The sequence below is a fragment of the Oncorhynchus keta genome, unplaced genomic scaffold (genome assembly GCF_023373465.1).
Source record: "Oncorhynchus keta strain PuntledgeMale-10-30-2019 unplaced genomic scaffold, Oket_V2 Un_contig_37_pilon_pilon, whole genome shotgun sequence".
In the NCBI taxonomy this organism is placed as follows: domain Eukaryota; kingdom Metazoa; phylum Chordata; class Actinopteri; order Salmoniformes; family Salmonidae; genus Oncorhynchus; species Oncorhynchus keta.
This window is the reverse complement of record NW_026287438.1, coordinates 129,233-141,929: the sequence shown is the minus strand read 5'-3', so window position 1 is coordinate 141,929 and position 12,697 is coordinate 129,233. Positions and strand designations below refer to the sequence as shown.

Sequence of the window (12,697 nt, the reverse complement as noted above, 5' to 3'; positions counted from 1 at the left end):
GTAGCTGTAAGCATGGGGCTGAGTGATAACTCAGAGCGTTCCACAACAGCATTAATAACAGAGGCCTACACAGTGGGACTGGCCTATCCAGTATGATTTACTTTGGTTTTTGCCATTTAAGGTGTGATCTCATCAGGGGATTCTAATATCAACAAACAGTACAGCAACACCCCAGATAACAATTGTAAATGTTTTAGTATTGCTTGCCAAATTGCTTTTGTCTGAATTTCATAGCCTTATGCTAGCTATGGCCTACATCTAGAAAGGAAACGGGTACATTTCCAAGTATTGACATGGACATCTCTCCACTACTGTGGCGTATTATCACCATTTTTCTTTCTCATGCTAGGTAATGATACATGTTGGCATTTGTTTCTCCTAAACATGCAAATAGGATTATGCTTATTTGCATAATTACATAACTACCAAGGAGAGAAACAGGTTTCTGTTGACAATTTGCTGCTTAGATTTTGAAAGGGGATATTGTTAACTCCCCCGTGTGTGTGTGTTCCATTAAGACAGATCGCCACTGTTTTCCAACAATGACCGCTTGCAGACATTTGTCTGTGGCTGTATTTCCTTTTGTAGAGGAGTTATTAGTGAGTGAGGTACAACGTTAGTACCAGTCTAGAAGTGTTGATTGTGTATGCAGGGATCTACAGTGCGGTCATGTCTATCATTTATTTATGAAGGCTAATATGAAATTAGTCTAATAATGGGATAAAGAATTAACACCTGATTATGCGAAACCCTCAATTTTCTGTTTTATCTTGTTCGGTTTTTTGGCTGTTGAGTTGGGCTACTGTAAGTAGTTGCACAATATTGTCACAACCTAGTGTAATTCATTAGACTAAATGCTTACTTGAGTTTCTAAGCATTCACAATTATTTTTATCTTCCAAAGAACTGCTTCAACTGCCACGTTTTTTATTGGAAAAAACAGAATATTTGAATCCTTCCTCTGAAATCATTGTGACTTTCTTTTTGTTTCTCCTTTTTCCTCCCTTAGGAAACGACCTAGAGGCCTTACAGATACATTTGTTCTTTTGTCGCTCTTCTAATCTGCATTTTGTGGAGGAGAAGGGGCGAGATCTGGGAGCACATTTTTGTTTCCGCAGTGATTAACTACCTCAGCCAGCAGAAGGAAACGGCGAGGACGTTGAGGAGGCCGGCAAAGTTTCCAACAGCAGTCCTATCAGCTGGCTTCCTTTTAACCGCCACAGACAGTGTGAAGAGAATCTCTGACGGACTGGTTGTCTGCCCTCCGCTCTGCTCCATACACACAGAGAGGAAGTGAAGTGACAAGGCACCATTGTCCTACTGGATAACATATTTTGTCTCTCTTTGTCAGACTCCTTGCTGTTGACCAGTGCCACATTTCTTTTCAGATTCTTCGCTTTTTTTTGCTTACAGCTTTTAAAGATTTTCTAACTATATATGTTATACAAAAGGACATTTTCTGCTTCTCTTTGAAGGAATTGTTATGCACATGAATCTTGTCTTGGAATGAGAGAATCGTGGAGTGTTTTCAGTTTTTTGCACTGTCCTCTCATAAACCATTGACTCCTTTTGAGTCAGATTCGGGAAGTTGCATTTCTACCTTATTTTTGCTGGGACTGTCCACCGTGACCTGCAGCAGGGCTGCACATAAACATCACACTTAGTCAACAAGTCTCTACCCTGCATCACTCTGTTAGTTACAAAGCATTTTGAGATGAATTTCTGGTAGATGGAGCCCTTAAGTTGTCTTTTTACATAAATTCCAGGACTATTGGTTTGTTGTATTCAATAAGAGAGAGAGCGAGAGCTTCTGGTTGGCTGAAATCCGGAGCTTCCAGAGTTAGCCTGACACTTATGTATTGTTGTAGTGCGCAGGAAAGTAAAATGGACTACAAGCGGCGCTTTTTGCTCGGCGGGTCCAAGCAGAAAGTGCAGCAGCACCAGCAGTACCAGATGCCTGAGCTGAGCCGGACCCTCAGCGCCCCCCTGGGCTCCACCTGCTCCCCCATGGGTGGCTCCACCGGGGTGGGTATGCCCGGCAGCTGCCAACCACCTCCCTCCACCCCCAACACCACTGCGGTCGCCGACATCCAGCAGGGCATCTCCAAGTACCTGGATGCACTGAATGTGTTCTGCAGGGCCAGCGCCTTTCTCACTGACCTGTTCAGCAGCGTGTTCAGGAACTCTCACTACTCGAAAGCAGCTATGCAACTTAAGGACGTGCAGGAACATGTCATGGAAGCGGCCAGCCGGCTGACTGCAGCAATAAAGCCAGAGATCGCCAAGATGCTGATGGAGCTGAGCGCTGGGGCTGCCAACTTCAAAGACCAGAATGACTTCAGCCTGCAGGATGTGGAGGTAAGGGGTTGCCAAGGTTACAGTTACTGACCTGGACACACACTGAACACCTGTCAAAAGTAAAGTTATTACATTATCCTGACAATTAGGCCTACCTGTAAAATAACATGATTCTTTTCCATTCCCCTCCTTTCCATTTCCCTGTCAATCGGGGGCGGCTGGTAGGAGCTATAGGAGGAAAGGTTCATTGTAATGGCTGGAATTGGGATGTCAAACGTGGTTTCCATATGTTTGACTGTTCCATTTATGCCATTACAATGAGCCTGTCATCCTATAGCTCCTCCTACCAGCCTCCCCTGCTGTCAATAAGCATGTTTTGCAAAAAGGGAACTTTTTAAAAATACCACATTTTGTTATGAGGGTCTAGACTATAATTTTTGGCGATTTCTTTTGCACTTTTTGCATTGTTTCTTATGTTCCATTTTTCTAGGGCAAGGCTGCTGCTAAGATGCCCAGCTAAAGTCTCTCAGAATGCATTGCTCCTTGATTCAGAATTTCTTGGCTGAAATTAGGTCCTAACGCCCAATGTTAAGCGGGTGCTAGGATCTGAGGGCAAGGTGCGAAAAGCACTGAGAATGTGAGAAGAGGGCAGGAACCATCGTTTATGCTGAGAGAGAGTCTGACTGAGCATGCAGGGTGATCGGTCTGTCTATTACAGGCCAGCAAAGTTGCTTACAGTGAGTGTTTTGATTGGGGAAATAGTAACTGAAATTAGACTTCACTAGTGTTTTGTGGATGAGAAGCCTTATCTGCTCCTGATGCCACAGCTGTGCCTCCTGCCTCGCCAGTCAGAAATGAAGAGGTTCCAGGGTAGTGCACTCCTAAATAGTACTCAAGAGAAATGCCAATTTATGTAGTTATTTTTAATTCCTCTGTTTAGGCAGCAAGCAAATTGCCTCTTGTGTAGTGAATGTTTGAGATGTCTATGCTCTCATCCTGGAGATTAAACAGATTTAGGGAGCAAGGCCTCAGTGGCAGACAGTGAGTGAATAAGCTGAATGTTCAGGCCAGGGCTGTTTTATGAGAGGGACTGCAGGGCCTCAGTGGATGTGGTTGTGCCCAGAGCAGGAAAGACTTTTGCACCACAATCTGTAATTTAGACTCTGTGGTCTTGGATATGCACAGATAAATATTAAAGGAGGGGAAGCCCAACTCAGTGAAAGTTCAGACTGCGGCAGGACTGTCTGGCAGCCACACTGACTCACTCTGGCTTCAGCTAGCGTCTGTGAATAACAACAGTGCGTTTGTCAAATAAGTGTGCTTTTGCTCTACCTCTCTTGCCAATATGCAGGAATTGAGGAATGAATAAGATATTCAGACCTGGTTGAGGAGAAGGAATCTATCAACAGACAAAGTCCGAAATGGCCATGTGTATCATAGGCCTACTGTGTACCTTTACTAGACCAGTGAGTTTCACTCTATTCCACAGATTACGGTATCACTTTTTATTCCACCCCCATTTCCTCCATAAGCAGCTGAATATTGTTTATGTAAAATTGCTTTTCACATGCATACATGGCCCCCAGAGATTTACTACATTTGTGACAAAGGACTTTTCCATTTGTGCGTGTTTATGAACATTTATCTTGGCAGTTGTATGTAAAAGATAGAATTGTGTGTCTGTATGAAGAACAAAAAAATACATTTTGAGTTTGGAGAATTGTGGAATGTTGAAGGAAGCAGGATAATCCCCCCCTTTTCCCTAAAATCCAGAAAGTCCAGTCAGTATGGAAAACAAAATGTGTTTTTATCGGAGCTTGGCTACACTGGCTGCTCAAAGTGTCTCAGCTGCCAAATATGCATGAAAATGTCACTGTTTATTAGGGGGCAGTCTACTGAGTGTATGAGCGAAACCACAGAGGGAGCGAAGGTCAGGCCAGCCAGACAGCAGTCCTGGTTTCGATTGCATACTCCTCATCCTCTCTCCTCTTGTCCTTCTCAAAACCCATTGGAGGAGAAGACGAGTAGAAGACATTGAGATCTTCTCCTGGTTCTGAACATGAGGTAACCATAGTGCAGGCAGGGCCAGGGCCAGAGCCAGGCAGACAACTGCACTAGCAGCACTCCCAAAACACCCCTGAAAAATAGAATGGCAAAAAAACACTCTGTTTACATGTCGCTTAGGAGTGCATTTCAAACTACTTTTGGATTATGATTGGATTTTAAGGCTCGTATGAATGTCTTATTTTTGTGTCATCACAAATCAACAGCATTATTCTTAAAAAGCACTTTAACCAGTAAAATGGCTATTTGGCTAGCTTTTGCTACAGCCTATATCAATGAGAGTTAGCATTATAGCAAACTGATACTTCCAAAATTAGTTATTTTGCAAAGATCACAACCAAATATATTCTTAGCGACTGTTTATGCAAGAGTCAAAACGTCATAAGAGTATGAAAACCCTGAAAAGTTTTGTTTAGAAGTCGGCTGTCGAATGGACACAGATCGCGATGGTTTTCTTACCTCCGCCAAGACTCTCATGCATCTGTACGTGACATCAGTGTGTCGTGTACTGGAAAAGGGTCTATAGATGTTACCTTTGGAAATTGCCATCCTACAGAAGACGGGCTTATATGTTGCGGGCTACTCACTAACAGCACTAAAGAGGTATCTTAGACAGGAAGAAAACATGAAACACGAAGGCATCTGGTTTTTATTCTCACTCCTAGGATAGATGATTTCCCCTTCAAGAAGACAATAGATTTGTCCTTGCACTACACGTGCCCTTAGTTAATGGGGAAGATGAGTTGTTTGATTCATTCTTACTGTTTAAGCCTGCCTTTCAGCCCTGTATGCGGCTAAAAGTTGGCTTGGCCCTGTAGTTTTATTCCTCATATTTTCCATGAGCCAATTTGAAATTTCATCTTATCCCATGTGTGATTAATCATCTTTTGTTGCAACCTTTACATTTTTCTTGCTACATAATCATGTTTGATTGTCTGTTCTGTCCTTTTTATAGTGTTCTGTGCAGCTGGTCCAAAAATAATAGTATTAATGGTATTATAAGCAATTTGACGTCACTTTTTAGAATGCAGAGCTATTCATGACCTTTTTTGCCTCTTCGCCTTTGGACAAGTAGGACTGATTTTTATAAAATTTGAACCAAAAGCGTAAGTCACTTAAAATAAATAAATGGTCTTTAACACCATTTTACATCATTGTATGACTTTGCAAAAGAAAATGCATTACTATATTTTTAACCATAGAGAATCAGACACAAATGTTGGCTACACTCTATTGGCTATTCATATTCAAGCCTGTCTCAAATGGTTGGCCACCTTTTGGTAGCCTATAAAATATTGCAACATTACAATTACAACCAAATACTTTTTATGTCTTTATAAAATAATTCCCTCCAGGGCTGGTAATTAAGGGCACATTTTTATCACTGGGACGATCTATGTCTACGTTTCAAAACAGACACTGGGACAGTTCTGGGATGACACATCCAAAATCCATACAACCACTGACTGCACTTAAAAAAGCAGAGGCTGATCAGACCATTTTTAGATTAAAATGTTAACTTTTTTATTTCTTCATATTATAAGCTCATCAATGCGCACATGGCTGTTTGGTTACGTGCGAATGTTCCAAAATGCAATTAGCGGAAAACCACCGGGAAAACACTGTTCTCAAAATATGTTGGAAATGAAGAAAGCATTGAAATTGTGTAACCATAATCTGTAATAATAAGGCTTTTGTTACATTCACAGAGATTTTATGTTAAACAATTCGCCACTCAATTCCGTGACAGCCTACAATTTGTTTGATAGTCTGCATTAGGAAAATGAGGGAAGAGGGACCATCTCATATCATTATTCATTGAGCCAGTGTTTGGTATGCATTAGTCATTTGAGAGTGAGGTGTTACCAGTGTTTATACTGTGATTAGCAGTCCAACATAAGCAGCACGTGTTTCTCACCCTCATAACTCTTGGTTCAGAACCAATACTGCATGTTTGACCAATTCCCTTATGTTAACTGTTATTTGGTCCTATTTCAGAATCAGAGCTGAAGAGGGCTCTAAAGGGTTTGGACCTAGCCTTGGAAATGGTCAGTAAGTCTATAGGCCTAGTCTGTGTCTGTGCCCCCATGATGTGTTGTTAAAGAGTGAGGACATCCCAGCCTTTTTGTTCCTGTCTGCTTTTAAACAGGGCGGCATATTTCTGTCCTTAACAGCTCAGCCAAAATATATTTTCAGCACGTACCTGAAAAAGAACACTGTAACCACAGTGAGCCGGCTGTGGTGTCCGGTTGCTCTTGTTTTGCTCCTCTTTTTGCTAACTGGACAACAAACATGTCTGACTCCTACAGCTTTACAATTCTTTCCTTCACTTATGTAAATGTGAACCTTATTGTTTATATGAATTGCCCGTTGCACAGGGTCTGGGACGGTGCCATCATGATGTGGAAAATCTGCTACACTATTAAGTTGAAGGAGAAGAGCGAACTTTGTTTCCAGTTGTAAGCATTGCTTGTTGTGCTTTACAACTACAGTGCTAGGCCTTGACTCTCAGAGTAGACTGTGTTATAAAATCAAACTGAGATTCCCAAATATGGTAGAAAGTTATTTGCTTGGGTAACATTGCACTGTAGACTGGTATTGTGTGGAAAATGAGAGGATGTGTTATCAAGCAGCACAGCAGAACATGGCTTTGATATAGAGACATTTTTTATTTCATCCTGCCACAACTTGAGCTGTTTTTTTCTTGTTGTACAATGTTAGCCTGTCAAATGTTTTCCATAATGTTCTAGTGATATGAACCAGTTGAAATTTAACTATTAAATAGACAGTGCTCTTCAGTGACTCACTGTAATGCAGCCTTTATCCAGCCTTGAACTGTTTTTGGGTTATAGCCCTTCACAATATACTTTCTTACAAGTTGTTTTTGTGGGTAATAATGTCATGTTCTTAAGCTGGGTTTTCCTCAAACAAGAGCATCTTTAAGCAGTAAATTGATGCAATACCTGTGACTCTATTTAGGACTGATTTAAGAGGACTCTGAGGGTTATCAAAGATGTAATTGTTTTTAAGGAGAATTTTAAACAACCGAGTCTCTGAAGCTAACATCACTTAAGTAACTGTCTGAGTAATGAAAAACAAGGAATGCCAAGGCCATGTGCTTTGAGAACTAGTGTTCTTAGAAAACAATGATGAATGATCAAGGCTCCCACTAATTTAATCTTGTCAGGGGTGTGATTTTTTTGTTGTTGTTGTTGATATTATAGGGAATTCCTGCTTTTCTGCCGTGTCTCTCTTCATTAATCATTGACCTTGACCAATCCCCAAACCAGTAGGCTAGTGTTCTTGATTTTCTATGTTGTCCTGATCACAACCTTTGAATGTTGTGTTCTCTCTAGGTGCTGGGTCGTTGCTTCCTAACAGTGATGCAGGTGCACTTCCAGTTCCTATCCCAGGCCCTGCAGAAGGTGCAGCCTGTGGCCCAGTCGTGCCTGGCGGAGGCCCTCGCCCAGGTCCAGGAGCGACGCAGCAATGTCCTCTCCCAGAGCTCCTGTCCTGGGCCCCTGACTGAGCTGGAGGAGGCTTCACGATCATGGAAGGGTGCAGCCGAGGTATTTGGACATGGAGGCCAGGACTCACAAAGGAGCTTCCTGGTGTGACTAGCTGGTGGAAATAGGCTGTGTTCAAAACGTGACAAGCTGACTGTTATACATTCCTATGAAATGCAGTCCGCTACCATTCCAGCCTCAATTTCCACTTATTTCCTGTTGAGAAGTTTGTATATACAGTATATGAGCCTGTATTGATAGTTTTCCCTCCTCCACTTTAAGATAGGCCTACACATCTCCAAACAAACCCTAGCTAACTGAAATGGAGGCTGTTTTGTGAGAGGAGCTAGCTGGCTAATCCCGTAGCTAGTAACAGCCCCTCCCGGCACATTTTGGAGCTTTGCTCTACATTGGAGCCAGAATGGAGAATCGTGAGTGGTCTGATTGATCTGTTAAGCCCTGGCATGTGGGGTGTTAGCCCTGGAGGGAACGGGGCTGGATATCCTGCTGGAATGTGCTGCTGCAATATGGCCGGGCTGGGCCAGGCCGGGCCTCACTGCACTGTTGGGCAGTTTCCATAGAGGGAGGCGGTCGGTCTCCCCTCTATAGAAGCAGTTATTCACAAATCTAGGCCCAACACTGTTCTGAAATGTACAATCTACCAGATGTGTAACCAAGTCACTAATATTGTAGTCACAAGCCAGTCTAAAGTCAAGGTCCGACTCTGAAATAGTCACAAGTAGAACGGGTCGCGTCTCAAATCAAGTCCAAGTTGTGCGTTCTAAGTGCGAGGCGAGTCAAGTAAAAATATGTAATCTATACATGCAATGACTTGTTCAAATACGAATATGTCTGTTAGAGGCTACCAGAGAGCCCTTTTCATTAGTTTGTTTACAACACACTTTGATTATATAATAATTAATTTGAACAAATTCCAAATGCAAGCTTCATAAATAAATGACACATTTCAAGCAATTTTGACATGGCCAAAAGACCAGTATGACATACCGAAAGACCAGTACGCCTATGCTCGTAATTAAAGCCTTCAAAGTAAACAGTTAAATTGTTTGGTGATCAAGGATATTTATGGAAATCCGCTCTCCATACAGTTTGACATTTGCACTGCACCCAATCCTATAGCGCTACAGCAAATCGTTAATCTGTTTGTTGGCTCGTTGGTTCTCAAACTTTTTGACCCGCAACCCCCAAAAAGCAGTGGTTCAAAGCTCGTGACCCCACGCATGTACATGCACGCACAATTTCTGCTCCAATGTAGCCTGTCATTACAGCCATAAACGGTGATGCCGTTTCAAACGCAACATATAGAATAAGCTGTGTTTTACACATTTTGCATTTGTAGCTGAAAGTCATTGTTAGCAGCCAATATCAACTAGGTATGGATGTCATGTCACTTCTCTAGAGTCCAGAGCAGAATCATACTGCCGACCTGTATGCTGCGGGGGTTGCAGGATTGGATGGAAAGCATGGTCTGTCTGCACTGCACGCTATCACTTTGGAGAGCCGCCTACGGTATTGCACTAAATTGCTCGTTGCCAACTGTCAAGTAAACTACCCTTTTCTTCCTCACAAATACCGTAATTAATTGGCCAGAATGTTGTCTTCATCCCATAATATTGAACGTAGTACAACGTTACAGCCATCTTTTAAACATGTAGCCACCCAAACTAGGCCTATCTGAAATATGAAAATGATCAATGAAAATCTCCATGTCGCCTGTTCTTGTTCTGTCAAATATGCCTCTGTAGTAGATTTCTAAACTGTTTTATCTGGATAATACAAACATAGGCCTACTCTGTTTTTGTCTGGTCATCAATCAATATGTGCAACTTTTTGGTTCTGAAGCACAGATTAGATATTTTTGAGATGACAATTTAGTGCAATACCATAGGCCTATATTAGAAATCAGATGAAATGGGTGAAGGTATATAAAATCTAAATGGTATGATATTTGTATTTTTCCCATTAAGTTTCACACTTGTGACCCCCTCCGGCTAGATAATTTCAAGTAATCGGTCAAGTCCCAAGTCATCAAATTTGTGACTCGAGTCAGACTCGAGGTCAAGCCATGACTCGAGTACACACTTTTTATTTATTTTTACAATCTACTGTGTACTTGGTGGTTAGTTACTCCTTTACGTTGAAGATGTTAGCTAGCTACTTACCATTCCCTTACAATACAACACTGACACATTTTCTCATGCATATTGTGTACGTTGCTGTAATGCAGATTAGCTGTACAAAGCAGATGCAGGGTGTGTAAGGGTTGTACTAGGGTATGTGATGCTGTGTGTAAACTGCTATGTGACCTGAGACTGTGCTGTGTTCCAGGCCACAGGACGTCTGAGGGAGAGGGGACGTGACGGCTGCCTGGCAGGCATCCAGGTCCAGCAGCTCTTCTGCTCCAACAACCCCAACATCCCTGATCACCATCTGAAGGAGCTCAACATGAAGATCGACAATGCCTTACAGGTAGATGGCGCACGCGGCAGGACCACCACAGCCGTGGTCAATGTCTGAAATGACACCCTATTCTCCAATATAGGCTTGTGCACTGCATTTGACCAGAGCCTTATTCCTGGTCATTTCCCCTGTAATGTGCAATATTTTTAATCAGGGCTCTGGTCAATAGTATTGCACTATATATGAAATAGGGTTCCATTTCTGACTGGGTCAATAGTGCCCTACAGCACAAGGGCTGCTTCAAATCAATGTGTTGATGGCTTGGATATGAAAGGACTGGATGAAGCAATTGCCTGCATGACTTACATGTTTATACAAATTATTTTGTATTTTCTTTCGCCAGGCTTATAAAGCAGCACTAGAAAGTATGGGCCACAGTGAATATGCACTGAAGGCTGGCTTTCACCTCAATCCCAAATCTGTGGAGGCAGCTTTACAGGTATGTTTACTCTAAGCACAGGACGTATTACAGCTCATTAGGAATGGTAAAGCCTTGTATTATAGTGGCTGTAGTAAGGGAAAAACCCGGTCTCAAACCTATCTGTCTCTCGCTCTACTATGTAGGGTTGCTGCAGTGAGGCAGAGGCCCAGCAGGCTGGCAGGATGCAGACCATCTCCCAGCCCATTCAGTGTGAGCTGCCCACCATCCCTGTGCAGATTGGTGCCCACTTCCTCAAAGGAGTGTCCTTCAACGAGTCGGCGGCTGACAACCTCAAACTGAAAACGGTATGCCCTGCGGTCTGTTATGGAGGACTTGACGTTATAGAATGTTCAGATATTGCATAGAACATATATGATAGTCTGTCATGTTAAATTGGGAGTCATCAGCTCAGGAGTCGTATTCAGTTCTTTTTAATACATTTCTATCTGCAACATTGTGAGTACACCCCTGGCATTGGCTCGCTCTCAACCTGGCGCTAGGCTACTGTGATGGGTGGTTTCCTAAGTCTTTCATAGTCTGACCTTGCTGACCAGAATGGATCACTCTGCTCTCTAGGAAGTGAGAGCCGCTTAGACGGTCATTTCAACCACTGATGACTTACGTGGGTTGTGAGTCTTGTATTTGGCAAGGCTTTAATGTTTTGATGTGGATGTCTTAACACTTATTCCATTGTACATTTGATGCCTTGGGTCTGGATAGAATCAGCATCTGCGTCATTAGTTTACAGATGGATTCTCCCCCAGTCTGTGGGACAAAACTAACTTGTGTGATAATTGCACACACTATCTATCTGTCAGTTATCTGACTCACCATTTACCGAATTCAGAAATAAACAGCACATTCATCATCAGGACCCTTTAAACTAGAGAGCCTAGACACTTTAACAAGAGGGGACTTAGTCCCTGGACTTTGTAGTTGTTACTGTTTCCTGTTCTGGTGTATGTTCGTGTTTTAGAAGAGATGAATAGGACCCACACTCAATATTGCTCCACCATGCCTTTATTTGGCAAAAAAAAAATTTTAAAATCCGAAGTGGATCTTTGTCAGATCCACATCAGTGCCTTGCAGAAGAAGTCTTGTTTTCACACCGGCCACCCTGTTTTGTATCCTCAGCACACCATGTTGCAGCTCATTAAAGAGGCAGTGGGGCAGAACGGAGTGACTCCCCGGGACGACTCCCCCGTCACTGAGGTCCTCAACCAGGTCTGCCCTTCCAGCTGGAGAATGGCCTGCAAGACCGCCGTCCAGTTACTGTTCGCTCAGGCGGGACTGGTGAGTACAAAGCACTTAAGATGTCAACAAGGGCAGCAAATGCACCCAGATTAAAATACTTGTCTCATTAGATGTCAACAAACTGTTGTCTCAACTTAAATTGGCTGATGGATTGTTTTGATTTAGCAGTACGGCCATGTGGTTCAACCAACTTCACTTATTTTATGAAAAGGTAAAGGAATATTTAATTCGATAGAGGTCCCTGCCTTGGGCAGATTCACTATAACTCTACAGTCTCTGCTTAGTGAAGCCTCTACATTATAGCTCTGGGCCAGGCTGCAAGTTGTAGTCTATTGTAACCTAGAGCCCCTTTGTTTGGGAGGTGTGTAATCAAGATGATGGGAAGGTATGTTGGGTTCCTTTGAACGGCCAAGAGGTGTAAACAAACTCATTGTAGACACAGTGAAGCCAACATTCCTGCAGCATCTGGGTAAAGGATGGGGTCATCTGGTTGGGTCTTCAAACAGATCTCTGGCTGTTCACTTTGAAACGAGTCTCTCCCAGCCAACAGAGAGAAAGTAGCAGTCCTCCTACTCTACTTTATTTCCTCTGTGTGGTCTGTAATATTTAGTGCGTCAGGCCTGGGGAGTGTTCTTATCCACCCAACAGCAGCGCTGAGTGTAAAACAAACCCTG

At 42.8% G+C, this 12,697-nt stretch overlaps 1 protein-coding gene across 4 annotated transcripts in view; it reads left to right on the top strand.

Moving 5' to 3' along the window:
- The window catches only part of LOC118381006 (granule associated Rac and RHOG effector protein 1-like), a 45,596-nt gene that overhangs the window by 26,512 nt on the left and 6,387 nt on the right, over positions 1 to 12,697 (top strand). For 3 of the 4 annotated variants that reach the window (XM_035767968.2, XM_035767967.2, XM_035767969.2), the window contains exons 2-7: positions 1,009 to 2,357; positions 7,718 to 7,930; positions 10,217 to 10,357; positions 10,692 to 10,787; positions 10,913 to 11,074; positions 11,904 to 12,062. In XM_035767968.2, the coding sequence (XP_035623861.2) occupies positions 1,854 to 2,357; positions 7,718 to 7,930; positions 10,217 to 10,357; positions 10,692 to 10,787; positions 10,913 to 11,074; positions 11,904 to 12,062 (1,275 nt within the window). In that variant the 5' untranslated portion in view covers positions 1,009 to 1,853. The remainder of the gene's footprint in view (positions 1 to 1,008; positions 2,358 to 7,717; positions 7,931 to 10,216; positions 10,358 to 10,691; positions 10,788 to 10,912; positions 11,075 to 11,903; positions 12,063 to 12,697) is intronic. The other variant, XM_035767970.2, reaches the window with a different exon arrangement.